The sequence below is a fragment of the Peromyscus leucopus genome, chromosome 1 (genome assembly GCF_004664715.2).
Source record: "Peromyscus leucopus breed LL Stock chromosome 1, UCI_PerLeu_2.1, whole genome shotgun sequence".
NCBI classification, from domain to species: Eukaryota; Metazoa; Chordata; class Mammalia; order Rodentia; family Cricetidae; genus Peromyscus; species Peromyscus leucopus.
This window is the reverse complement of record NC_051063.1, coordinates 53,784,335-53,811,299: the sequence shown is the minus strand read 5'-3', so window position 1 is coordinate 53,811,299 and position 26,965 is coordinate 53,784,335. Positions and strand designations below refer to the sequence as shown.

The 26,965-nt window shown below is 48.2% G+C and overlaps 4 protein-coding genes and 1 non-coding gene across 5 annotated transcripts; 3 read left to right on the top strand and 2 right to left on the bottom strand.

The window, feature by feature from the left end:
* Nucleotides 1-33: 33 nt before the first annotated feature.
* On the top strand, nucleotides 34-3,741 carry Ubxn1 (UBX domain protein 1). Its single transcript, XM_037207476.1, is given in 11 exon segments — nucleotides 34-135; nucleotides 221-306; nucleotides 408-461; nucleotides 550-656; nucleotides 759-831; nucleotides 1,553-1,744; nucleotides 1,843-1,894; nucleotides 2,206-2,322; nucleotides 3,267-3,357; nucleotides 3,360-3,458; nucleotides 3,599-3,741. Coding segments are annotated over 10 exon segments (894 nt in total). The 5' UTR covers nucleotides 34-135; nucleotides 221-247; the 3' UTR covers nucleotides 3,649-3,741.
* A 3,449-nt stretch (nucleotides 3,742-7,190) lies between these two features.
* On the bottom strand, nucleotides 7,191-7,824 carry LOC114683639 (ubiquinol-cytochrome-c reductase complex assembly factor 3). The gene is made up of 2 exons (XM_028857960.2): nucleotides 7,633-7,824; nucleotides 7,191-7,543 (listed from the first exon to the last, which is right to left on the bottom strand). The coding sequence occupies exons 1-2, from the start codon at nucleotides 7,750-7,752 to the stop codon at nucleotides 7,388-7,390; spliced, it is 276 nt and encodes a 91-aa protein (XP_028713793.1). The 5' UTR covers nucleotides 7,753-7,824; the 3' UTR covers nucleotides 7,191-7,387.
* Nucleotides 7,825-15,106: 7,282 nt separating this feature from the next.
* On the bottom strand, nucleotides 15,107-15,255 carry LOC114683654. Its single transcript, XR_003733187.1, has one exon. It is a non-coding gene; the product is annotated as a small nucleolar RNA SNORA57 (small nucleolar RNA).
* Nucleotides 15,256-15,420: 165 nt separating this feature from the next.
* On the top strand, nucleotides 15,421-17,018 carry C1H11orf98 (chromosome 1 C11orf98 homolog). The gene is made up of 4 exons (XM_028857926.2): nucleotides 15,421-15,531; nucleotides 15,684-15,808; nucleotides 16,426-16,523; nucleotides 16,616-17,018. The coding sequence occupies exons 1-4, from the start codon at nucleotides 15,493-15,495 to the stop codon at nucleotides 16,723-16,725; spliced, it is 372 nt and encodes a 123-aa protein (XP_028713759.1). The 5' UTR covers nucleotides 15,421-15,492; the 3' UTR covers nucleotides 16,726-17,018.
* Nucleotides 17,019-21,786: 4,768 nt separating this feature from the next.
* On the top strand, nucleotides 21,787-26,912 carry Ints5 (integrator complex subunit 5). Its single transcript, XM_028857922.2, has 2 exons — nucleotides 21,787-21,951; nucleotides 23,770-26,912. The coding sequence occupies exons 1-2, from the start codon at nucleotides 21,872-21,874 to the stop codon at nucleotides 26,747-26,749; spliced, it is 3,060 nt and encodes a 1,019-aa protein (XP_028713755.1). The 5' UTR covers nucleotides 21,787-21,871; the 3' UTR covers nucleotides 26,750-26,912.
* The last annotated feature ends 53 nt before the right edge of the window (nucleotides 26,913-26,965 follow it).

Here is a 26,965-nt window from a genome sequence, read left to right as displayed (position 1 = left end):
ACCAGACTTGTCTGACTCTCCCGGCACCCGTCCACCCCGCCCCACCCACGTGACCCAAACAGACCGGGCACTTCCGCTTCCCCTCTGCTCTCCTCCGTCAGTGTCCCCCACCCCCGCCCCCGGGTCCCCAGCCCGGTGAGTTAGCGAGCGCCCGGAGGGCGGCGTCGCGGGCGGAGTCGCCCCGGCTTGACCCTTGCCGCCTTCCTTCTCGTCACCGCAGGTCCCCGCGGAAGCGGCGGCGGGCGCCATGGCGGAGCTGACGGCCCTGGAGAGCCTCATCGAGATGGGCTTTGCCAGGGGACGCGCGTAAGGGAGCCTCCCCCAGCCCGTGGTGGGGGCCGCGGGCCTGGCCCGGCCTGACTGTCACCATGGCTGGTGGGCGCTACTCTCCGTGTTTCTGCCCCCAGGGAGAAGGCTCTGGCCCTCACAGGGAACCAGGGCATCGAGGCTGCGATGGACTGGTGAGCGACGGGCCGGCCGGGCGGAGGTCCGGGGGCCGCTGGCAAGGGCGGCCTCAGGGCTAACCCCCTGCCTCCTTTCCCTTCCCAGGCTTATGGAGCACGAAGACGACCCCGATGTGGACGAGCCTCTAGAGACTCCCCTCGGCCATATCCTGGGACGGGAACCCACGTCCTCAGAGCAAGTTGGCCCTGAAGGTCCTGACTGGGAGACATCTTGTGATTCTAGATGTCTTGTGAGGGCCTGAGAAAACCAGAATGATTTTATTATAAATAATAATACTGGTTGCTTGTTTGTAGGAGCTGCTGGGTCTGCTGCTGGAGAAAGCAAACCCATTTTGACCGAAGAGGAAAGACAAGAACAGACTAAGAGGTAACTGGCAATTTCACTTTGTGTGTATGTTTTGTTTGGAGTCAGCCTCTCTCTTGCCAGGCTGAACTGTTTGTTCCTCCTGCCTCTGCCTCCATAGTGCTGGGATTAAAGGCCTTCACCACTATACTATGCCCTGCATTGTTTTTTAAGACAGGGTCTAGCTGTTTACCTCAGGCTGGCCTGGAACCCAGGACATATCCCAGGCCACATTCTTCTGAGTGTTGGGGTTACAGGCATGGACCACCATATCTAGCCCATCGACTCACTTTCCAAAGGGTCATGGGGCCATCTTCCTTCCTCTCAATGCGAACATAAATCTGATCATAGAACCTGACCTTTCAGTTTCTGGAAAACAAAACAAGCAAATGAAAAAAACCAACCACGAGGAAACAGTCTCACGTAGCTCAGGCTGGTCTCAAACTCCTTGTGTGACTACAGATTACCTTGAAGTCCTGATTCTCTTGCCTCTGCCTTGCACGTGCTGAGATTATAGTTGTACACACCACGATAACTAGCGCTCATTTGCCCTTTTTTCTGACTGCAAGGCCCTGTGCATGCTAAGTATGTGCTCTACCATTGGGCCGTGCTCCTAGGCCCCCTTTATTACTTACTGTTCTGGTTTGTTTTCTTTCATCTGCCTTGGAACACCTGCTCCCTTATTTTGTTCAGATTCTCTGTCCCACTCCATGTCCAACTTAGCTCTTCCTTCTCTCCAAAACAGAATGTTGGAGCTTGTGGCCCAGAAGCAACGGGAGCGTGAAGAAAGAGAGGAGCGAGAAGCTTTGGAACGAGAAAAACAGCGGAGGAGACAAGGGCAAGAGCTGTCAGCTGTACGACAGAAACTACAGGAAGATGAGATGCGCCGGGCTGCTGAGGAGCGCAGGAGAGAAAAGGCTGAAGAATTAGCTGCCAGGTCTGGATGCTGATCATGTCGGTTGGTAGCTGAGAAGGAAGGAAATCAAGATTTTCCTTGTCCGTGTCTGACCTATTTTCTTCCTGTCTGCATTCCAGACAAAGGGTCCGAGAAAAAATTGAAAGGGACAAAGCAGAGAGAGCCAAGAAGGTGGGTGATTAGAAAGTCTGTATAATGGAGTAGGCGGGTTAATTTCCATTTCCATTGTCAAGAGAAAGCATGTGCTTATATGACTTGTTTGTTTGAGACATAGTTTACTGGTCTCAGACTTCTGGTTGTTCTCCTGCCTCAGCCTTCCAGGTGCTAGAACTAAAAGTTGTGAGTCACCAAACCTAGGTTGGATTTTTTGTTGTTGTTGTTTTTGATTTAAAGGTAATCTGTAGTCATACAGGGAGTTTGAAGGTTGCATCTTTATACATGCTAAACTAGTGGCTAGACTAGTGTTTTATTTTGTCTTCCAGTATGGTAGTAGTGTGGGTTCTCGGTCATCCCCACCAGCAACGGATCCAGGTCCTGTTCCTTCTTCTCCCAGCCAGGAGCCCCCTACCAAGCGGGAGTATGACCAGTGTCGCATACAGGTATGTTTTCTGGAGGCTGTCTTGCTCCTGGCACCCGGCGTCAGCCCATAAAGTGTCCAGCCCAGAGCTGTTTGCACTCAAGTCCCATTTGCCAAACCTCCCCCTTCTTTGTACATGACTTCTGAAACCCTACCTCCTCTACTCTTAGGAGAGGTCGAATTTCATCTTCCCATCTTATTTAAATCCGTACTTCATTCTTACTCAGCAGTTTATTCATAATGTTTTCATTAGATTCATTATACAGCTGTTTTCATAATATGGCACTTAACCTGATTTTTAAAAATAATTCCATCTTGTTTTCTCTTGATTGTGAGGTAGCTGGGAGTCTTTTTCATCACCTCTTGAAGCAGGGCAGAAGTGGTTGTTCCTCAGATCATTTAAATCGTATTTGTACTGGTTCAGACTCCAAGGAAAGCAGGGACGGCTTTAGTCCTTTCTGGGTTACTTCAGTTTCTTTTGTTTGTTTTGAGACAGGCTCCTTGATATGTAGACTAGGCTGGTCTTGAACTTTGAGATACCCCTGCCTCTGCCTGAGTGCTGGGATTACAGGCATGTGCCACCATTCTGCACTTGGTTTTATTTTTGGGGCTGGGTCTTGCTGTACAGCTGTACTAACCTGCAGTTCACTGTGAAGATCAAGATGACCTCAAACTTCTGGTGGTCCTCCTTCCTATACCTCTGTGTACTGTGATTATAGGTATTACCATTACCTGGCCTCACCCTATTTATTTATTCATTGTTTTGTTTTTTGAGACAGTGTCTCATGTACCTGATGCCGTCCTTGAACTTATTCTTCCTGCTTCCAGCCCTGGAACTTTATGTAAACCAGGCTGGTCTTGAAGTTTCAGAGATCTGTCTGCCCCTGAGTGCTGGGGACAGACATGAGCCACCCCATACCTAGTCCTCACTCAGTGTCAGTGCTCATAGAACTTTTTGCCTTCTAGGTTAGGCTGCCTGATGGGACTTCCCTGACCCAAACGTTCCGGGCCCGGGAACAGCTGGCTGCTGTGAGGCTCTATGTGGAGCTTCACCGTGGGAGGAACCTGGACAGGACCAGGACCCTGTGCAGTTACTCAGTGGCTTCCCCAGAAGGGCTTTCTCAGAGGCTGACATGGAGCGGCCTCTGCAGGAACTGGGTATGTTATGTGAGACCAGGAGTCAGGGATTAAAGGAATGAGGGGCAGTAGGCATAGGTAAAGACATGGTTAGGTGTCCAGGAATTTGAAGGTCTAAATCTAAGTATCCTTGTAATTCAAACTCTTTCTTTCATCTTTAGGACTCGTGCCTTCTGCTGTCCTCATTGTGGCCAAGAAGTGTCCCAGTTGAGGGTCCTCCATCCCACCATCCCTCTCTGACCTCTTCATCTTTGATAAAGCACTGACATTTCCTTCCTAATAAATAGACCCTTTGAGTTCTGTATATGCCTGGCTCCTTCTTCAGTGACTGAAAGGGCAATACAAGAAGATAAAGGGAAGGCCTTTGAAGTAGGACCTCTTTCTCATGTTCAGTTTGCAGTAGATTTTTCTAGGACTGATTAGCTGCTTGGCACCTTTTGCTCAGAAGCATAAAGTGGTACATGAGGATTTTTTGTTTGTTTTGAGACAGAGACTGTGTAGCCCTGGCTATCCTGGAACTACGTAGACCAGGCTGACCTCAAACTCAGAGATGTCTTGCCTCTGTTCTTTTCCAAGTGCTGGGATTAAATGTGTGTGCCACCATGCTGGACTTAAGTTTAAAATCCTTACTGGGCCAGGCAGTGGTGGTACATGCCTTTAGTCCCAGCACTTGGGAAGCAGAGGCAGGTGGATCTTTGTGAGTTCAAGGTCATTGTGGTCTAAAAAGCGAGTTCCAGAATAGCCAAGGCTACACAGAGAAACCCTGTCGGGGGTGGGGGGCAGGAAGGTCCTTACTGTTAGGTGTGTTATGTGCCTTGACTTCTTGAAGCCATTCTGTTAGTATGATGGGTTAATAATACCTATCTCCTGTATTATGTGACACCTACATGCTTTACCACAGTGCCTGACATAATATATGCCCTGTAAGCACTGGTTATAAAGTGCAGTGGGTGTTTTGGGGGGGCTGTGGAATGACCTCACACTACACCATAGAGGACATCTCCAATGTAGGATAACTTTTTTTTTTTTTTTTAAACCGTGTCCACAGACATTAAAAGGAATTGACCTTCACAGGAAATGGAATGGTATGTGTTTTCTTAAGATCAAATCATGGGCTGGAGAGATGGCTTGGTGGTTAAGAGCACTCACTAGCTTCTCTTCTCGAGAGGACCTTCAAGAGAGAGCCACATGGCAGCTCACACCTGTCTACAGCTCCCGTTCTAGGGCTTCTGACATCCTCACACAGGCATATATGTAGGCAAAACACCAATGAGCATAACAATTTAAAAAACAAATCATCACTGGGTGTGGTAATCCCAACACTTAGGCAACAGGAGGACTGAGGTGAGTTCAAGCAAGCCTGGGATAACACAGCAAGACCCTGCCTTGAAAAAAATAAAGAGTAAGTGATAATCCTGCCGTGGTGCTTTCCTGTAAAGTGTGTTGAATACATGGGTTAGATAGATGGCCGAATGGTTAAGAGCACTTGCTGCTCTTACAGAGAACCAGAGTTTGGGTCCCAGTGCTCACACCAGGCAGCTCACAGTTCCAGGGCATCTGATGCCCTCTTCCGGCCTCTGGGCACCAGGCCTGCACGTGTGTACAAGCACTCACACATACACATAAAAATAAATCTTACAAAGTGTTTTGAAGGGCTAGAGAGATTCAGAGGGCCTGAATTCAATTCCCTCTACCATTCATGTAGGCAAAATAGTCTTTTTTTTTTTAAAAAAAAAGGCTGTATTAGAAGCTTGGTAGTGACGGTGCACACCTTTAATCCCAGCACTCGGGAGGCAGAGGCAGGTGGATCTCTGAGTTAAGGCCAGCCTGATCTACAGAGTGAGTTCCAGGACAGCCAGAGCTACACAGAGAAACCCTGTCTCAAACGAAGTGTTTTGAGCAGCACATATAATGTTTTTTTTCCATAGTATCAGGGATTGAACCTAGGGATTTATGCATGCTGGGAAAGCACTTAGATCAAGCCAGCAAATTGCAAGACCATTGTCCAAACTGATATTGGTAGCAAATATAAAAGAACTTGTACACCCATCCAGGAAGTCTAGTTCGAGGTAGCTTTGTTTTGTTGAGAAAGGGCCTCTCTCTTCTAGCCCTAGCTGTCCTAGAACTCGAGATCTACCTACCTCCTCCTAGAGAGCTGGGACTAAAGGTGTGTGTCTCGATGCTCTGCTTGGTTCAAGAGTTCCGGAGCTTCTTAACTCTTTGCCCTAGTGTCTTGTCAAATCCCTGACTTCCTCTTGTTCCTGGGTGCAGAGAAGAAGCTACAATTCTCGGCCATCAGAACACCCACCATGTGGTGTGCTGGTGAACAACCTTAGTAATCCTAGACACAGGAGGCAGAGGCAGGCAGATCTCTGTGTTCCAGGCCAGCCAAAGTTACATAGAGACCATGCCTTAAACACATACAGAGTTAAGTATGAGCTGACCATATTCAGCAGCTGGAACAAACACCAGTACTCACCTCTGGGTTTGCACCACATAAACTAATAATAACTAATGTAAAGTTTTTGAGACAAACTCATGTATCCCAAACTGACTTTGGACCTGCTATGCAGTGAAATACCACCTTGAACTTCTTATCTCTCTCTTTCTTACTGGGTTTTTCAAGACAGGGTCTCAGCCCTCGGCCCTGGCTGTGCTGGAACTTGCTGTGTAGACCAGGCCTCTGCCTCCCAAGTTCTAGGGTTAAATGTGTATGCCGCCAGCCATGCTGGGCCCTACCGTGGTCGTCTGATACTACCTCCCCAGTGCTGGCATCACCAGTACACCATGTGTTATGTGCTGGGGCACCAGACCTGCAGTTTTCTGTACGGTAGTTGAACATTCAATCAAGTGAGTTGTTGCAACTGTCTGGAAATTACAAGTCACAGACTACAACGGAAGCTAGGGGTGGTGGCACAAGCCTGTGATCCTAGGACTGGAGAAGCTGAGATGGGATCACTACCTGAAGTTTAAAGCCAGCCTGGGCTAGCTACAAAGACACTCTCAGCTCAGAGAGGTTTTAAATATCATGGAATTGTTAGATCAAATTTCTTCTTCCTTTTAGGTGGTCTTCGCTGTGTATTAGCCCAGGCTTGTCTTGAAATTGCTATCTTCTTACTCTTGTGGGTGCTGGGATCATAGGTGTACATCAACATGCTATGCTTCAGAGTAATCTGGACGACACAGCTGTTCTAGTACCAAGTCAGCTTCTCTTAAACAGACTTTAACCAGGCCTGGCAGTGCTGGCACAAACCTTTAATCCAAGTACTGAGGAGGCACAGGTCTGCTCTGGTTTGAAGGACATGGCTTGAAGCTGGGCATGGGGTCTCACTACTGTAACAACAGCACTTGAGAGTAGAATTCATATCGGATTTCAGGCTAGCCTGGGATATATGAGACCTCGTCTCAAAAAAAGTTAGGGTATGTAAGGTGGCTCAGCGGTGAAAGCACCTGGCCAACAGCCGGACAGTGTGGAAGTACAGAACTGGTTTTCCCAAGGCTGTTCTGTGACTTCCATACAGGCAGCGCGCTCAAATTTTCACTTTTCATTCACACAACATAGACACACAAAAACAGACTTCAGAAAAGTCTTACCGCCAGTTGCAGAAACAAACTTAGATCATGTGACCTGTTTGGAATAGTCAGAAAACCTATAGAACTCTCCAGGGGAAGTGGCAATCAGCTACCCTGGTCTTCCGCGCCCACCGTGTGGACCCTCACAGCTCTCTAGGTATTAGGAATCCCGCTGCGGAGTCAATTTAACGGAAGAACTGGATTATTTATTAGATCCTCTGGTTCTACACATCCGACCCGGGTCTCGGTCCTGTCACGTGATGTGCACGTTAACGCGCTCACGGACTGCAGCTCGCAGTGCCTGGTAGAGTCCTGTGTTATCCTGAATCGTGCCTCCACGTCTCGGAGGTCCCGGCGCCCACCCGCAAGCTCTTGTGTCACTCTGACCCGCTGCCTCCGCTAACTGCTGCGGTCCAGTTCTTCCTCCAGGCCACGTTCTCCTCCGTGGCCGCCGCTTTCTTCAGGGTAGCCATCACTAGTTCCTTGGTCCTGACAGCTTCGTTCCTGCGCTGCGGGTCCCGTTCCGGCATCTCCTGTGGGCAAGAAGGATGTTTGCAGCCCAGGCCCGAAGACAGGGCCTCTCCCCACGCACACCCACCTCGGGGAGCCCGGTTGTTTCTACCTGCAGCATTGCCTGCTTCTGTAGTTCTCCTGGGACCACAAGAGCAAACAGAGTGGAGCCCACGCCAGCACCCGCGCCTAGCACGGCAACCGCCACCAGTGTTTTACGAACCTTATCCATGGCCGACCATATTACCAACGAGGCGCCCTCCGCATCCTCCCGCAGCCTAGAACGGAGCCAGGACGTCTCACCGCTCCTTGTGCGGGCTAGAGCGACCTGGGAGGGGCGGGGCGGAACCGAAAACCATAGAGCAGCTGCTGGGCTAGAGTGGGGTTGGTCCCTAGAAACGTTTGGACTCTTGACTCTTGAAAGCATAGATTTTAAAAAACAACAAAAGCCGCGCAGTGGTGGCGCAGGCTTATAATTGCCAGCACTCCGGCGGCAGAGACATTCGGATCTTTGAGTTTGAGGCCAGCCTGGTCTACAAAGCGAGTTCCAGGACCGCCAGGGCTACACAGAGAAACCCTGTCTTGAAAAACAAAAGCAAAAAACGGGTCTCACTATGCACCACTAGCCGACTTGGAGCTCCCTGTGTAGAAACTCGTTATGTACACCCCTGGCTTCGAACTCACAAGGAACCCGCCTGCCGCTACCACCTCACCCAACATGAGGCTTAATAACTGAGCAAAGGACATTGAGCATGTTAAATGCTGGAGCCGGCTGGAGAGATGGCTCAGCCGACCTGGCTTCAATACCCAGCACTCTCATAGCGGCTCACAACTCCAGTTCCACCATATATATATGCTTACTTAGTCCATTCCTTTTTTCCTCTTTTTTTTTTTTTTTTTTTTTTTTAAAGAAAGGACTTACAGGGCTATAATGTAAAATAGAAAAAAAAAATAAACCCCCAAAGCAAGTAAGTCAATTCTTTGACAGAATCTTTAAAAACAAACAAGAATTCTTGTGGAATGGGCACACCCACCTCTATGTCGGAATGAGAGGGGGAACACTTGTCAGGTTTAACTGTATCCCGCTCACTTGCTGGGCATGTTTGATAAGCTGGTGGGCTCTTCCCACTACAGTCCTCACAGATGCACTTGTCTGGAGAGAGGCTTGGGATCTGCACTTTTAACAAAGTCCCAGAGGATACCGAGGCTGCAGGAATGAAGACCACTACCCTGAGACCGACTGCTCTCGAAGCCAATTCCACGGGATATTGACACCCTCTACTGGCCTCCGTGAGCACCAGACGCGCACTGTGGTGCACAGACAAATGCAAGCAAAACATTCATACACATAAAATAATGAAAAAATAAAGTTAGATCCAAGGTCCATTGCCATCAAAGAGTGCATGATTGCTGTGGATTTTTCAATTGCCAGTTTTCGCTGGGTGGTGGTAGCTCATGCTTTTAATACCAGGATGGCCCTCTGAGTTCAAAGCCAGCCAGTTCTACAAAGTGAGGTCCAGGACAGCCAGGGCTACACAAAGTAACCGAAATAAGGGGCTGGAGAGATGGCTCAGAGGTTAAGAGCATTGGTTGCTTTACCACAGGTCCTGAGTTCAATTCCCAGCAACCACATGACGGCTCACAACCATCTGTGATGAGATCTGGTGCCCTCTTCTGGCCTGCAGTCATACATGGTGTATACATAATAAATAAATAAATCTTTAAAAAGAAGACAGAAACTGAAATCAATTAAATTAATTAATTAAAATAAAAAATTAATTAAAAACAAAAACCACTGCCAGTTTTCAACCCCTGGAAGTTTCAGATCCATACAGGGCTGTTCTCAGTATTTTAAGTACACAATGTAATGGCTAACACCTGAAATCTCAGAACTTAAGGAAGGTGAATCACCATATATATGTGCTTACTTAGTCCATTCTTTCCTCTTTTTTTTTTTTTTTTAAGAAAGGACTTACAGGGCTAGAGAGATGACTCATTGGTTAAGAAGACTGGCTGCTCTTCCAGAGGACGCAGATTCAGTTCCTAGCACCCAATATGGCAGCTCACAACTGTCTAATTACAGTTCCTGGGGATCCAACACCCTCACACAGGCCTGAATGTGGACAAAATACCAATGCATATAAAATTTAAGAAAAAAAGAAAGGGCTTCTAGGATTTCACTTTGTAGTCCTGATTGGCCTGGAACTTGCTGGGTAGACCAGGCTGGCGTTGAGGTCCCAGAGTTTTGCCTGCCTGTGCTTTTTTTTGTTTTTGTTTTTGTTTTTGTTTCTCGGAGACAGGGTTTCTCTGTGGGAGCATGTCCTGGAACTCTTGTCCTAAGAGATCCAATGCCCTCTTCTGGCAGTAGACATACCTGCAGGCAAAACACCCATACCTATAAAATAAATACATTTAAGGTAAATAAATGAAAAGGGTTCCTGTCAAATAGCAAAAGCCCCATAAACATTCATTAAAAAACATACAAATATATAAGCCCACTTGAGAAAACCAGTAAACAAGGAGTTAGGAAATCTACCATCACAGCTCTTTATTTATAGGGCTTTAATCCAGATGCCCTTGTTTCCTACTTTGACTGCTATCCCCAGTGTCTCAGGGAGTAAACAGAATAAAGCTCCTGCCTCTCCTCTTTGGCTTCTCCCCTCCCTTGGAAGGCCCATAATCTCCCAGCATGTCAGCGTTCTTTCCTCAGAAGTGATTAAGGAGCCCTCTCCAAAGAAGATTAAAGCCTAGTCTGTGTGGGGATCTGCGCAGGGGTGCTTGACCTGGAATCCAACCGCTCTGCACTCTTAGAGTCACTATCATGGCCCTTGTGCCAGGGAGTAGCAAGGATGGACCTCGGTCTGGAGATAGCCAAGACTCTTCATGGCATCCAGAAAGTCCCCGGTTGATGAATCCTCTCTCAAAGAACAGAGAAGAGATTGGCAGATGCGAAGGTCATCAGGATGCTCAGGTGAGTACTACTGGTCCTGGGACTGGCTCATCCTCGAACTGGGCCCGACACCCCTGCTGTACTTAATGCAGGTGTCTCAGAAGCCCCGCCTGCCCTCTATTGTGGTAGAGGCCTCAGAGGGGAATGAGGAAGACCAGGAGGACAACCAGTGGCCACACGAGGAGTTGCTGCTGCTCACTGATGGTGAAGAAGAAGAAGCAGAAGCTTTCTTCCAGGACCAAAGTGAAGAGCCAGGTGAGGGTGGTGGCTTCTTCATTCAGGTCATTGTCAACTAGACATTCCAGACCCACAGTAGGTGTCCAGGAATATTAGAAATAGGAGGTGTGGTGTGGTGCAGCTTAGGGCTAAAGTGTATAATAGCATGCACAGGACCCTGGGTTCCATCCCCAGTAATACATACACACACACACACACACACACACACACACACACACACACACAATATGGTAAGTAGGTGAGAGTCTAGACAGTTGATGCCATTGATGAACATTAGAGGACAGCTTTGGTGTTTTGTGTTTTTGTTTTTCAAAGAAGTCTCACTCTATAGTTCAAACTGACCTCCAACTGAAGATCTTCCGGCTTCAGCCTCCCAAATTGGGGGATTACAAGCCTGTAGCACCATGCCTGGCTTGTTTGTTTGTTTGTTCCTTTATTTAGACACTGAAGAATGAACCTAGAGAGGTACTCTACTGCTGAGCTGTATTGCCAGTCCTTTTTATTTTTAATTAATTTATTTGAGACAGTCTCACTTTGCAACTCAGACTGACCTGGAGTTCACTGTGTAACCCAGGCTGGCCTTGAACACATGGTAATCCTTTTGCTTCAGCCTCTGAGTACCTGAGATTATTAAAAGCCTGAGCCCCAGGCATTGTACCCTGCCTGGTTTAGAGGGCTGTTCTGATCTTGTAATGAGTGATGTCTTTAAAAAAAATTTAGGCAGTTGGGCAGTGGTGGCGTACACCTTTAATCCCAGCACTCGGGAGGCAGAGCCAGGCGGATCTCTGTGAGTTCAAGGCCAGCCTGGTCTACAGAGCCAGATCCAGCACAGATCCAGGGCTGCACCAAGAAACCCTGTCTCGAAAAACCAAAAAAAAAAAAAAAAAAAAAAAAAAAAAAATTTAGGCATAGCTGTGTGTGGTGGCTCCTGCCTTTAATTCAGGCACTTGGAGGCAGAGGCAGAGGCAGTCAATTTTTATGAGTTACAGGCCAGCCTGGTCTACATATGAGAATATATCTCCAAAATAACAATAAAACAACAATAATAATAATATTTATTTACTTGTATTTGTGAGTGTGGTGCACCGTAGTGTGGATGTAGGTCAGAAGAGAACCGGTGTGAGCCAGTTCTCTCATTTCACCTTGTGGGTTCTAGAGACTAAACTCAAGTTGCCAGTGCGACAGTCAGTTTTCTCTCTCTCTCTCTCTTTTTTTTTTTTTTTTTTTTTTTGGTTTTTTGAGACAGGGTTTCTCTGTGTAGCATTGCACCTTTCCTGGATCTTGCTCTGTAGACCAGGCTGGCCTTGAACTCACAGAGATCCGCCTGGCTCTGCCTCCCGAGTGCTGGGATTAAAGGCGTGCGCCACCACCGCCCGGCCAACAGCCAGTTTTCTTACAGGCAGAGCGCCACTCTTTCTACTGTTTGCTTGATTTTGATTTCCTTTGTTTGTACTGTTGGGATAGAACCCAGGGCATTTTTTAAAAATGTGTGTGTGTTGCTGGGCAGTGGTGGCATACATCTTTAATTCTAGCATTGAAGAGGCAGATCTCTGTGAGGCCAGCCCCATCCACACAGTTCCAGAACAGCCAGAACAACACATTGAGACCCTGTGCACACCTTTCATCCCAGCACTCAGGAGGCAGAAGGATCTCTGTGATTTAGAGGCCAGCCTGGTCTACAGAGACAGTTTCAGGACAGCCAAGGTTACACAGAGAAACCGTCTCAAAAAACCAAAAACCAAACAAACAAACAAACCGTGAGTGTGAAGGTGTATTTCATGGGTAGTGTATGCACGTGTCCTCTGCTTACCTGTGGAGGTCAGAAGACAAGTATGTGGGTCTTAGAGATTAAACACTGTCAAATTTGCCCCGGTTGGCCTTTTGCTGGCTCAGCTATCTCACCAGCTCCAAAGCCAAGGCCTTTTGTGAGTTAGGTAGTTGATCTGTCACTGAGCTGCGCCCTAGCCTTGATCCGTACTTTTTGTTTTGTTCTTTTGTTTTCTGACTACAGGAGTCATTATTTATCTTGTTTGGCCTGGGCCTTGCTTACTTGTCTAGTGGTAACCTGGACTTTTAATATTTTAAAATACACAATTCGTTACTGGGGAGGGTAGATGATATTACCCCATATCTAACTATCTAGAGGTAATTAACATTTTAGATGGATGACTGTATGTTGTAACATTTTGGGTTTTTTTTTTTTTTTTGAGCATTATGCACAAATCACTGTGTTAAGTATTTTTACCTTATGATTTTTCAGAACTCAATAGGGAGATAATTTCCCTCTATAAATGAGGAAAAAGGGCTGGAGAGTAGCTCTGTGGGTAGTGGTTGCTCTGCATGAGGACTTGAGTTCAGATCCCCAATATTCATACAAACACCAGCTGGGCACAGTAGCCCACCTGCAGTCACAGTGCACTCTAGAAGCTGAGATCCCTGAAGCAAGCTACCTAGTTAGACTAGCTGAAAAGCTCTCAGTTCAGAGACACCCTGACTATAAAGTGAAAAGCCATTGAGGAAGATAGATGCCTGATATTGATCTCTGGCCTCCACACCTGTACTCACAATTGAATACAAATACAGACACACAAATTACCACCCTGACCCCTATCCCCACAAGCAAGCTGGGCCTGGATCTTATAGATATCTGACTACTTCCACCACCTCAGTACTAGGGTTAAAGGTAGAGAAAAACTGTCTCATACTCAGAAAAATAATGAGGCTGGAGAATAGGCTCAGTAGTTCTACTTTAGTGGATGATCTAGGTTTGGTTCCCAGAACTCATGTGGTAGTTCATAACCATATGTAACTCTAGTTCTAAGGCTTGAATTTCCTCTTCTGACCTCATGCACATGCTAAATCCTTAAAATATCAAGATGTCATAGGCTAACTCTTTTCCCAGGTTGGGCTTGGATACCACAGGACCCCACATCTCCTTTAAGAACATTTAACCCTGGACTTGGCTGGGGGCATGAACAAGAAGAGGATGCCTCCTGGATTCCTGAGGATACAGAGGGTCAAGAGACTCCCAACTCCTGTCCTCTTTGGGACCCAACAGGGTCCTGCATCTACAGAACCAGATTTGTGGAATATTCCCATTTCCCACCTCCCAGTACCTTTGAGGGTGAGTATTGTTCTTTCTCCCTCCATTTCATTTGTTACTGTTTTCAAAGCCATTTTGCCATAGGACACACATTTAGTGCAGCAGTTGGATAATGTATCTGCCCCAACACATGTACAAACCAGTATCACCCTCACGCTCCAGATTTATTAACTAGGGCACAAATTGCATAACCCTGTTATTCCATTCTCAACTACCAGCTATTCATATTGCAAAACTCTCTTTCCCAACAGAAAATGGTAGGGTTAAGAAAACGTCTTTGAGAAAACTTAATAAGCACAGTAGATAATGCTCTTAAAAGGTCAACTCCTACACTCAGTCCAGCCATTGAATTTCTACTCCAAGCAGATTAGTTCAACATCAGGGTAATCTAGACAACCCTTGACAACAGTATTCCCGAACACCTGGGAAACCCGAGGATGCTAGGGCTCCCACATTCTGGTTATGTCTTTAAAAAATGAAGACAGGCCAGGTGGTGGCGGTGGATGTCTTTAATCCCAGCACTTGGGAGGTAGGGACAGGCAGATCTCTGAGCTGGAGGCCAGCCTGGATTTCAGAGAAATCATTGTCTGGACCCACTCCCCACCCCAGAAAAAAAAGTGAAGGCAGGAGGCAGCATGTTTGGCCATGGCCTCCTTGCATAAAGCTATTCATATGGGCCCCGCCACAGGAACCAAGTCCAGCCCTAGGACATCGGCAGGGTTAAGCGGAGGCCTGTGCAGGCTTGAGACCTCATAGCTCACATCCAATACCCACAGTGGACAGTCTGCCCCCTACAGCAGTTTAAAAAGTGTCCCTGGATTGCCTTGCAAAGAAGCAGAAGGTGGGGTCACTGCCTAAGCACTGCTGTGAGTGAAGTCAATCTCAGAGCCTTCAGTCGGCCAGACTACTGGCCAGGGGTGGAAGAACGTGCTACCCAGGTTGGTTCTATGATTACGATGGGCCTTTTACCATAGGATGAACTACAGGTTTAAGATCCCCCCGCCCCCACCCCGCGAAAGACTCGCATCCGAGGTCCCCACAAGATCGACCAGCGGATCTTCAGTGAACTGTCACGCGCACTCCCAACATAAACAAGTTCCGAGTCTCGGGAAAGAAAGGAAGCGCACACAGGGCTCTTAGGGTTCACTGACTTTATTGGTTCAACAATAAACCGCGAAGGAAAACATGAGCTATCACTCCCGGGGCGTCACGTCCACAGACCTGAAATCAAAATAAAAGAGCGTGACTGTCGCATAGAGGGGACCGCAGGGTCTGGCTACATTTCTGCGTAGGGAGTGGTGTCCCGGCGTCTGAGGATAGAACCGGCGAACGGGAGGCCGCAGGCACCGAAGACATAACGCCGAGAGGGCCAGAGCCCTTTCCTTCTGCCTCCGTACATAACGGGGAGCAGGATGGTACGCCCGATCCCCGCCAAGAAAAGGAGGGTCTACAAGGTCAGGCCTAGACCCCAGCGGCACCCAAATACCCACAATCTAAAGAGACTTACGCGAAAACGATCCTTCGAAAGACCTGTAGAAGCGCGTAACTCGTTTATATAGGCCTGGAGCCTTCCGCCGAGCAGCGATTGGTCCGCGGCGGCCGGGGGCGGAGCCTTTTGCTCTTGGCCGAACCTGAGATCGGAGCGGAAGTGCGGTTCCACGTGTGAACCTCCGAGTTCAGCTATGGGACCTCCGGGAGGAAAGATCAATCGTCCACGGACGGTGATTCTGGGAGCTGCGCTTTTGCTTCCCCAGGCTTCCCGGAGCGTTTTCCTCTCCCGGGACAGGATCAGTGGTGTCTGGGGCAGCCGGGTGCGGGGATCCCGAGTGGGCGTGCATAACCTTACTCTGATGCGTGTCTTTTTCTCCTTCAGGAGCTGAAGAAGAAGTTGTTCAAGCGCCGGAGGGTGCTGAGCAGGGATCGGCGACGGAAGCGCCAGGTGGTCGGGGCCGTTATAGACGAAGGGCTGACTACGAGGCACCATCTCAAGAAGCGGGCGTGAGTACGGTACTACCCCCCTCCGAGCGGTCATTCCTACTTCCTTCCTACAAAGCTTCAGAGCAGCTCAGACTTTTCCCATTTTCTTGCTCTCTTTTCTCTCATGTTTAAGCAGGAACTAGTTGACAGTTATGGTAGTTCCCAAACCATCAGCCTCTCACAATACTGTTGCTCACAGGGGTTTTTGGTTTCAATTCTACTAAGGAAGATTGTCGACTCTTCCACCCTTCCAATGGTTATCTACATGAACTTGGATTTTTGAAATAAAAGTGCACACATAAGTGCAAACAATTAGTATAATTTTCTCAAAGGTACACAAAGAATTTTGGATACAAATCTATGAAGGTAGGATCACTTTTTTTTTTTTTTTTGGTTTTTCGAGACAGGGTTTCTTTGTGTAGTTTTGGAGCCTGTCCTGGAACTCACTCTGTAGCCCAGGCTGGTCTTGAACTCACAGAGATCCACTTGGCTCTGCCTCCCGAGTGCTGGGATTAAAGGCATGCACCACCACCACCACCACCACCACCACCACCACCACCACCGGCCTATAGGATCACTTTTGTGGCTTAGGTTTGTTCAGATTAACCTGGGTATCTTTGTTCCTATCCGTCATTCAGGTCCAGTGCACGTGCCAACATCACGCTATCTGGGAAGAAGCGCAGGAAACTCCTGCAGCAAATTCGCCTTGCCCAGAAAGAAAAAGCAGCCATGGAAGGTATGTCTAGGGCACAAAGGTTCCATGAAGGGAGTCTGGATTTTACCTGGGTTCTTACAACGCTGCCTCTTTTCTTTCTTCCCTTTGTTCAGTGGAAGCCCCTTCCAAGTCAACCAGGACGAGTGAGCCACAGCCCAAACGACAAAAGAAGATAAAAGCTCCCCAGGATGTAGACATGGAGGATCTTGGGGATGAGAGCTAAAGTCTCTACTTCTTTTATTAGAAGATTCTCAACAGCAGCCAGAAGAATTTGGAGGACTTTGGAGAAAATAACTACCATATTTCACTCTCTCAGACACCCCTTCCTTAATGACCCACTGACCTCCCCTGGAGCTATATATTGGGAGGGAAGAGGACACAGAAAAAGACTGGAGAGGGCTGTCTCTAGCCGCAGCTCCTTTTGTAATAAAGCCCTGGAGCTTGGACTATCATGTGTGAATAAGTGCAAGAATGGGGATGGGCCATATAAAAAGGTCTTTGAGTGCTATTTCAGAAGCAAGGTACACAGTGTACTTGAGCAATGCATTAAGAAACTAGATGGTGCAGGGCATAGTGGTACACGCCTTTAATTCCAGCACTTTGGAGGCAAAGGCAGGCGGATCTCTGTTCTAGGCCAGCTTGGTCTACTTATGAGTTCCAGGTCAGCCAGGGCTACGTAGTAAAACCCGATCTATAAAAGAAACTAGGTAGCTTCTTCAGTGGTCCCCATCTTTCCATTTCTGAAAAATACAGGATGGTAGGTGGGGAGGTAATAATCCTGAGAGTGGTTTTGACACTACACCTGTGTGGCCTGGGATTATAGTAACAGTTTTTTTTCTTTTTTTTGCTGGTGATGGTGGTGGTTCTAGGAGTCAAACCCTGGGCCTCATTCATTCTAGGCAACCATTGTGCCATCTGCATCCTGAGGGCCTGTATATCTGTCAGCACTTTTGCTGTAGGAAGCCAGTTCTGAGGACTTTGATTTGTGTTTGAAGCTTTATATGTTCCAGGATTGTTTTTTTTTGTTTGTTTGTTTGTTTGTTTTGGTTTTGTTTTGGTGGAGGATGTGGGCAGGATTGTTTTGAAATGTGATCCTTCTGCCTCCACACTGCTGGGATTATGGGTATGAGACATGCCCAGCCTCCTTTCCGGACTTTTAACATTGCAAACATCTAAATAGATGGAGGCTAATGATAATAGTGCTTGACATCAACAACCTGAGTTCCATCCCTGTTAGGGTCTCAGTCTCAGGGATGGAAGGAGAGCCAGCTCTCCAAAGTTGTCCTCTGGCTTCCACGCTTGCATTGTGTCAAGCATGTTCCCCCATTCACATAGTAAATGTAACAACAAAGCAAAACATTTTTAAAAAATGAGACATGGCTTGCAGCAATGCTCTAATGTTCCATTCCTTCTCCACTAAATACCAATAACAGATTCTATTTTATGTGTTTGAGTCTTTTGCTTGCATGAATGTTTGTACACCATGTGCACTGTGCATGCCTGGTGTCTGCAGAAACCAGAAGAGGCTGGAACTGGAGTTAGACATTGTGAGCTGCCATGTAGGTGCTAGGAACTGAACATGGGTTTCTGAAAGAGCACCAAGTGTTCTTAATCACTGAATCATTATTCCAGACAACATTTTGTTGTTGCTTGGTTTTCTGCCCAAGGAGGCCTGAAGTGGGCATAAGGTCCCCTGAACTGGAATTAAATTGGGAGCTGCCATGTGTGGATGCTGGGAATTGAACCCTAGTCCTCTCCAAGAGTAGTGAGTGCTTTTAACCACTGAGCCAACTCTACCCCCAAAGAACTTGTATATAAATGTCATGCACCTCTCTTTAAATGTACATTGGCTTTTTTTTTTCTTTTTTCTATTTCTTTTTCTCTTTTTTTTTTTTTTTTTTTTTTTTTTTTTTTTTTTTTTTTTTTTTTTTTTTTTTTTGAGACAGGGTTTCTCTGTGTAGCTTTTGGAGCCTATCATGAAACTATGTAGACCAGGCTGGCCTCAAACTCACAGAGATCCCTCTGCCTCTGCCTCCCAAGTAGTGGGATTAGAGGTGTGCACGACCATCTGCCAGGCTGACATTGGAGTTTTTTGCCTATATATATGTCTGTGTGAGGATGTCACATACCCTGGAATTGGAGTAACAGACATTTGTTAACTGCCATGTGGGTGCTGGGAATTGAATCCGGGTCCTTTGGAAGAGTGGCAAGAGCTCTCTTAACTGCTGAGTCATCTCCCTAGCCCAAATGTCACGTGTCTCACAACTACCTGTAATCCCAACTTCAGGGTATCAGAGGTTCTCTTCTAGACTCTGAGGACACCTGCATTTGTGTATATATGTACACACACAGGCATGTTCATATACATATAATTTGAAAACAATAAAAACAAGATGGTCAGCGATGGCACATGCCTTTAATCCCAGCACTTGGGAGGCAGAGCCAGGCAGATCTCTGAGTTCGAGACCAGCCTGGTCTACAGAGTGAGTTCCAGGACCAGCCAGGCTACATAGGGAAACCCTGTCTCAAAAAACCTAAAAAATTAGTAACAAATCTTTAAAAAATGTTTAATAGTTACCAGATGTTTCTTATATTTTTACTTCATTAACCATACAACAATACCCTTAACATATAAATATATCCATGAGAGACACAGAAATGCCCGGACTGACAAATCAAAATGATTCTATCTAAGTCCAAAGTCCAGCTTGGTGAATCAAGAATTTGTTTTTTGTTCTGACCTCCTCCCAGTCCCCAAGACAGGGTTTCCGTGAAGCTCTGGTTGTCCTGCCTTGAAGTCACAGAGATCCTCCTGCCTCTGCATCCTGAGTGTTGGGATTAAAGGTGTGCACTCCCACCATCAGGCTGTATTTATTGTTTTTATTTGTCTGTGTAACAGGGGTGTGAGTGACTCTTGGGCAGTTGCATCACCAAAAAGCTGCACCCTGGCTCAAGTGGCAGGTCAGGAAAGCTGCATCTTTCCAGTTAACGCCAGTCAACTTTTCACATGTACGTTCCAGCAGTTCCCAAGACTACATGGAGCTGGGACAAGATTATACACTGTTGTGGTTGGAGGTGGTAGTGGGAATGGTGGATAGACTCATTTGAGGGGCCAATGACCAGCACACTCATTCTATAAGGAAATATTGATAGGGTCTCATGTGGGTAGCTGTTCTGATTCATGATGGCAATGATCATATCAGTTCCACTACAGTATACCTATTTGACAGGTGAGGATTCAAGATCTAGAAAAACTTAATTTTTTTTTTAAGTATGTTCAGGTGTTTTGACTGCATGTATATATGTGCACTATTTTTGTGCCTAATGCTTTGGAGGCCAGAAGAGGGTAAGCCTGTAAGGGAGGGCAGCCTTGTATAGGACACACCCAGACACCAAATTCTCAGCAAAAAGGAGATTGAGTACCCCAGAGGGGCAATCAGTAGGGGAAGCTGCCTCTGGATTGGGCAAAGGCAAAAAGCAAGCAGCAGTAGCAGCAGGTGTTTTTTTTTTTTTTTTTTTTTTTTTTTTTTTTTCTGGAGTGGATTTTAAGGAGAAAATGGGGCATCTGGACTAGGGTGAGTTGGTAACTTCTGATTGGGACATGTTAGCCAAATAATGAATTTTGATTGTTGAACCTTGGTGTTTTGTCTCAGGAATGAGTCAGAGGCCAAATAAGGAAATGGACCTTGGGTACTATCTTTAGGAATAGAATCTAATCCCTGGAACTGTAGTTAAGACTTGGTTGTGAGCCACCATGTGGGGTGGTTATTGAACCTGGGTCCTTTAGAACAGCAGTCACTGAGCCATCTCTCTAGTCCTTTCAAACTGACTCTTGTTATTCAGAGGGGTTTCTGTATCCAGCATTATATCAAGAACTTTAGGCTGGGTGTGGTGGCACCCACGCTTAGTCCCAGCATTCAGGAGGCAAAGGCAGGTGGATCTGGGTTTGAGGCTAGACTGGTCTACAGAGTGAGTTCCAGGACAGCCAGGATCACACAGACAAACCTTGTCTTGAAAAACAAAATACCAAACAAGAATTTTACATAAGTGACTTATTACATACTATGTGAGGCAGAGAAGTCATGTTCATCTTATAGATGAGGAAATAGGTTCCAGGTAGCTAGGCCACTTGTTCAGGGTTATATTGCCAATAATGGCACATAGATCCAAACCCAAACTCCCTTAGATCGTAAACTTTTTAAGAGTGAGAAGCTCCATAGTAAGCAGGGGTAGTGGTAACCGTCTAGTCTCAGCTACTCTGGAGGCTCAGGGAGGAAGAGCACTAGAGCAAAGAATTACAGAACAGCCTGAGCAGTTTTATTCTAAAACAAAAGCAAAAGCTAGGTATGGTAGTATGCCTGAAATCCTGGGAGAGAGGCATGAGGATCAGGAGTTTAAATTCACGAGACTCCATCTCTACAAGCAAGTAACAAGCAGGCTGACTGACAAAAGAGAAACACGTTACACTATTAAATTTTGTTTTGTTTTGAAATCTGAGCTGGACAGTGGTGGCATACGCCTTTAATCCGAGCACTCAGGAGGCAGAGTCAGGAGGATTTCTGTGATCTCCCTGGTCTACAGAGCGAGCTCCAGAACAGGCACCAAAACTACACAGAGAAATCCTGTCTCGGAAAAAAAAGAAAGAAAGGAAGGAAGAAGGAAGAGAGGAGAGAGAGGAGAGAGGAGAGAGAAGAAGAGAAGAAGGAAGAGAAGGAAGGAAGAGAAGAGAAGAAAGAAAGAAAGAAAGAAAGAAAGAAAGAAAGAAGAAAGAAAAATCTGAGAGACAGTTCTAAATGAAGCCTGCTGCCTAAGTCTTTTGTTTTTTTTTTTTTTTGGTTTTCGAGACAGGTTCTCTGTGTAGCTTGCGCCTTTCTGGAAAACTTGGAGACAGGTGGCTCGAATTCACAGAGATCGCCTGGCTCTGCTCCAAGTGCTGGATTAAAGGCGTGCGCCACCGCCTTGCTAAGTCTTAGTTTGTAGACCAGGTTGACCTCCAGTGCTGGGATCACAGACGTTGAGTTGGAACGGCCGGAACCGTGCTGCCGTTTTTAAAAGCTCATGAGTTGCACGTTAATACTATTGCTGTTAGGAAAAATAATTAGGTCGCACTGTGAATGAAAGGTCCCCAGTAGCTTTCAAGTGTCAAGAGGCCATTCGGGGGTGGGGGTGGGGAAGAAGGTTGCGAGGAGGGCAAGCCTGTTACCTGTTGTGACCGATGCGACACGGAACCAAAGTACTAGGGCTTCGGACTTGGCCGGACTGATTTTCCTGAGAGGCGGGGTCGCTGATTTCTGTCGCGTTTCCAGTCAGCGCGCATGCGTCGCCTGTGCTTCGCCGCTCCCGCCTCAGGCTCCGGGTAGGGCTCCGGGATGTCCGCGTTGTGCGACCCTCCCGGGGCCCCAGGGCCACCCGGGCCTGCCCCCGCCACCCACGGTCCCGCGCCTCTCAGGTAGTCAGAGCCCCTGGTACCCCACCCCCTCATCGCGCGACCCCGCGCCGATGCCCAGCCTTCTCTACAGAAAGCCGGATCCTACCTTGAGAACTCGCGTCAGGGTTCTCAGAGATTCTGGTCGCGTCCTCCCTGAACTCAGGGACCGCCTCACTAAAAACTCTGGGCTGCACTGCCTGCCTGCCTTGCCCTGCCCTTGGTTCTGCCTCTCCCTAGACCTCAATGGCTTCTTATGCCGGCCTTGCTCTGCCAGCACTTGGGGACATCAGGACTCCTGAGAACCTAGCCTCCCTGCCCCTTTTGCTTCGAGGAGGCTCAGACTCCGTGGAGGGTGTCTTGGGAACCAAGGCTCGGAGCCTCAATATTTGTGCTAGCCTTCCCTTTGCACACTTCCCTCATTTTGAGGTGCCTTTTGGTTTCTGAACCAGAGGGGTGGCACAGAACCCTATTAGCCCAGAGAATGCTGTTGTCTTTGACAGAAAAGACAGTAAGAGGCAGGGGGTTTCACTTCCTCTCTCATCTTAGCTTTCTGAACCTCTAAGACAGAGCTTATATATGTGGGGAGGGGAAGGATTGAAAGGCTTGCTCATCTGTGTCCTGTGACACCCCTCCTCATGATTCTCAGCACATTGAAGGTGGTTAATTGTTAGTCTGCGCTTAAGACTCTCATTTTTTGAGACAGGGTCTCTATAGAGAGATCTAGTTGTCCTGGAACTCATTATGTAAACTAGGTTGACCTTGAACTTACAGAGATCTGTGTTGGAATTAAAGGCCTGTACCACTTGCCGGGCGGTGGTGGCGCACGCCTTTAATCCCAGCACTCGGGAGGCAGAGCCAGGTGGATCTCTGTGAGTTCGAGGCCAGCCTGGGCTACCAAGTGAGTTCCAGGAAAGGCGCAAAGCTACGCAGAGAAACCCTGTCTCGAAAAACCAAAAAAAAAAAAGGCCTGTACCACCAAGTGTGGCAGAATTCTTGTACAATATGAGAAGGCACTCATTTGGGAGGGAGAGTTTTAGAAAAGGGTTTACAGTTTTCTGGCTATTAAGAGATTTCAGGGTGCTTGTGCTGTAGAGGGGGCTGGAAGATGTTAAAGGAGGTATAGAACTCCAGAATATATTTACTTAATTCATCAAATCTTCAATGAGTATTTTCCATACACTAGCACCTCGATAAAATATAATTTTGTGAGTTTATTTATTTATTTATTTTCAAGACAGGGTCTCACTTTGTAGCTCTGGCTGTCCTGTAATGCACTATGTAGACCAGACTGGCCTCAAACTCACTTGGATCCGCCTGCCTCTGCCTCTCAAGTGCTGGGATTAAAGGCATTGGCCACTACTCCAGCCCAGGAATTCTTGTATTTTAAGAGCAAAGAAGTAATTCCTGCCCTTTTGGAGCATTCAGCCTGATTTCTTTCATTTCTTTATCTGTAAAATGTGATCATAATAGTCTAACCATATTGTCAGGACTGACTGAAAAAATACTGGTAAAGTACTTAAAAGTAGGGTTGGGGATGTAGCTCAGTGAGAGAGCTCTAGCCTAGAATGCTAAAGCCCTGAGTTTGATACCTAGCGCTGAAAAAGAAACAAAAATACCTGGATATTTGAAAGGTAATGTGCTACGCTCGTTGTTGCAAGAAGAACAGCATTTACGGAATGACTAAGGTGAACCAGGAGTGGGTATGCTTCTGAACCTTTATAAATGCTTATGAGGGATGTTTTACCCTATTATACATAAAACAAACCAAAGCTCTTGGAAGGAATGTGACTCTCCCAATATCTCCCAATGTTCTGAGTCAATTCTTTTGCTTCCTTATAGTGCCCAGGAGCTGTCCCAAGAAATCAAGGCTTTTCTGACGGGTGTAGACCCCATTCTGGGCCACCAGCTCTCGGCTCGTGAACATGCTCGATGTGGTCTTCTCCTGCTCCGTTCTCTGCCACCTGCTCGGGCTGCTGTACTGGACCACTTGAGAGGTGTTTTTGATGAGAGTGTCCGGGCACACCTAGCTGCCCTAGAGGAAAGTCCTGTGGCTGGTCCACCTCACCTCCGTCCACCTCCACCCTCCCATGTCCCTGCTGGTGGACCTGGCTTAGAGGATGTGGTGCATGAAGTACAGCAGGTGCTATGTGAGTTTATCCGGGCCAACCCAAAGGCCTGGGCACCTGTGATTAGTGCATGGTCCATTGACCTTATGGGACAACTGAGCAGTACATATTCGGGTCAGCATCAGCGTGTTCCCCATGCCACTGGCTCTCTCAATGAACTGTTGCAGCTGTGGATGGGCTGTAGGGCCACCCGCACATTAATGGACATCTATGTGCAGTGCCTCTCAGCTCTCATTGGTAGCTGCCCAGATGCATGTGTGGATGCCTTGCTGGACACTTCTGTCCAGCATTCTCCACACTTTGACTGGGTTGTAGCCCATATTGGCTCCTCTTTTCCTGGCACCATCATCTCCCGAGTCCTCTCCTGTGGCCTTAAGGACTTCTGTGTCCATAGTGGGGCTGGAGGAGGAGCTGGTGCTTGTGGTGGAAGCTCCTCTCAAACCCCATCTACAGACCCCTTCCCTGGATCTCCTGTCATCCCTGGGGAAAAACGGGTGCCCAAGATTGCCTCAGTTGTAGGCATCCTAGGGCATCTGGCCTCTCGCCACGGAGACAGCATCCGACGGGAACTCCTGCGCATGTTTCATGATAGCTTGGCAGGAGGTCCTGGGAGCCGCAATGGGGAACCCTCCCTTCAGGCCACAGTTCCTTTCCTCCTGCAGCTGGCAGTCATGTCACCAGCTTTGCTCGGCACAGTCTCTGGAGAACTTGTAGACTGCCTCAAGCCCCCAGCAGTGCTAAGCCAGCTGCAGCAACACCTACAGGGGTTCCCCAGAGAGGAGCTGGACAACATGCTAAACCTGGCTGTGCACCTGGTAAGCCAGGCCTCTGGGGCTGGTGCCTACCGCCTGCTGCAGTTCTTAGTGGATACAGCCATGCCTGCTTCAGTCATTACTACCCAGGGCCTGGCTGTGCCAGACACTGTGAGAGAGGCCTGCGACCGGCTAATCCAGCTGCTATTGCTACATCTACAAAAACTGGTTCATCATCGGGGAGGGTCTCCTGGAGAAGGGGTGCTGGGCCCGCCCCCACCTCCTCGCCCAGTGCCCTTCCTTGATGCATTAAGAAACCATGTTGGAGAGCTGTGTGGAGAGACATTACGGCTGGAACGGAAGCGCTTCCTCTGGCAGCACCAGCTCCTGGGCCTGCTGTCTGTCTATACTCGACCTAGCTGTGGACCTGAGGCGTTGGGCCATTTACTGAGCAGAGCCCGGAGCCCTGAAGAGCTGAGTTTGGCAACACAGCTATACGCAGGGCTAGTGGTCAGCCTCTCTGGCCTTCTTCCGCTGGCCTTCCGGAGCTGCCTGGCCAGAGTGCACGCAGGAACTTTACAGCCTCCCTTCACAGCCCGGTTTCTGCGCAATTTGGCCTTGTTAGTGGGCTGGGAACAGCAGGGTGGTGAGGGCCCTTCAGCTTTAGGCGCCCGGTTTGGGGAGTCAGCCTCAGCCCACCTGTCTGATCTGGCTCCTCTTCTGCTACATCCAGAGGAGGAAGTAGCTGAAGCTGCTGCCTCCCTCCTGGCAATATGTCCCTTTCCTTCAGAATCCCTGTCCCCTTCCCAGCTTTTGGGATTAGTGAGAGCTGGGGTGCATCGCTTCTTTGCCTCTCTAAGGCTGCACGGCCCTCCTGGCGTGGCCTCAGCCTCCCAGCTTCTTACTCGCCTTTCTCAGACTTCCCCAGCTGGGCTCAAGGCTGTCCTGCAGCTGCTAGTTGAGGGAGCCTTACATCGGGGCAACACAGAACTGTTTGGAGGGGAAATGGATGGGGACAATGAGATTCTCTCAGCTGTCTCGACCCCTTTGGCTTCTGCCTCTTTGTTGGACATTAACCGGAGGCATACTGCAGCTGTGCCAGGCCCTGGAGGGATCTGGTCAGTTTTCCACGCTGGAGTCATCGGCCGTGGCTTAAAGCCACCTAAACTTGTGCAGTCTCGAAACCATCAGGAAGTTATCTATAACACCCAGAGCCTCCTTAGCCTTCTAGTACACTGCTGCAGTGCTCCTGGGGGCAGTGAGTGTGAGGGGTGCTGGGGGGCTCCCACCCTGAGCCCAGAGGCAGCCAAAGCAGTTGCAGTGACCTTAGTGGAGAGCGTGTGTCCTGATGCAGCTGGTGCTGAACTGGCCTGGCCCCCAGAGGATCATGCACGGGCCACTGTGGAGCGGGATCTCCGCATTGGTCGGCGCTTCCGGGAACAACCCCTTCTGTTTGAGCTTTTGAAGCTGGTAGCAGCTGCTCCCCCAGCCCTGTGCTACTGCTCCGTGCTGCTGCGGGGGCTGCTGGCTGCCCTCTTGAGCCATTGGGAAGCCTCTCGACACCCTGATACAGCCCACTCCCCCTGGCACCTGGAGGCATCCTGCACCCTGGTGGCTGTCATGGCTGAGGGAAGCCTCTTGCCACCAGCCCTGGGTAATATGCACGAGGTATTTAGCCAACTGGCACCTTTTGAAGTGCGTCTGTTGCTGCTTAGTGTCTGGGGTTTTCTCCGGGAGCATGGGCCCTTGCCCCAGAAGTTCATCTTCCAGTCTGAGCGGGGCCGCTTCATCCGGGACTTTTCCAGGGAGGGTGGAGGGGAAGGAGGACCCCATTTGGCTGTGCTGCACAGTGTTCTCCACCGCAACATCGATCGCCTGGGGCTCTTCTCTGGCCGTTTTCAGGCACCTTCACCGTCCACTCTGCTTCGTCAAGGCACTTGACCTTTTCTCTGCTCCAGAAATCGAGGAAGGTTGAACAGTGAAAGAAGAGACTAAGGAGCTACAGAAGGGTGGAAGCTTCTAGGTCCGTACGTAATGAGCGGTGTCACTTTTTTCAAACCCCATCATTTTTTTCTAAATAAAATTTGCGGAGTTGAGACAAACAGTCCAGTGTTTCTATCTGACTCAGAAAGCTGCCGAAGCCCGCCCCATCCATAA

Excerpts from the sequence above, each read along its gene's own strand:
- LOC114683639 (XM_028857960.2), bottom strand. The coding sequence starts at position 7,752 with ATGGATAAGGTTCGTAAAACACTGGTGGCGGTTGCCGTGCTAGGCGCG. Across the intron at positions 7,544-7,632 it reads AGAAGCAGGCAATGCTGCAG|GAGATGCCGGAACGGGACCC; the intron begins GTAGAAACAACC and ends TCTTGCCCACAG.
- C1H11orf98 (XM_028857926.2), top strand. The coding sequence starts at position 15,493 with ATGGGACCTCCGGGAGGAAAGATCAATCGTCCACGGACG. Across the intron at positions 15,532-15,683 it reads AGATCAATCGTCCACGGACG|GAGCTGAAGAAGAAGTTGTT; the intron begins GTGATTCTGGGA and ends TTTCTCCTTCAG. Across the intron at positions 16,524-16,615 it reads AGAAAAAGCAGCCATGGAAG|TGGAAGCCCCTTCCAAGTCA; the intron begins GTATGTCTAGGG and ends CCCTTTGTTCAG.
- Ints5 (XM_028857922.2), top strand. The coding sequence starts at position 21,872 with ATGTCCGCGTTGTGCGACCCTCCCGGGGCCCCAGGGCCACCCGGGCCT. Across the intron at positions 21,952-23,769 it reads CACGGTCCCGCGCCTCTCAG|TGCCCAGGAGCTGTCCCAAG; the intron begins GTAGTCAGAGCC and ends GCTTCCTTATAG.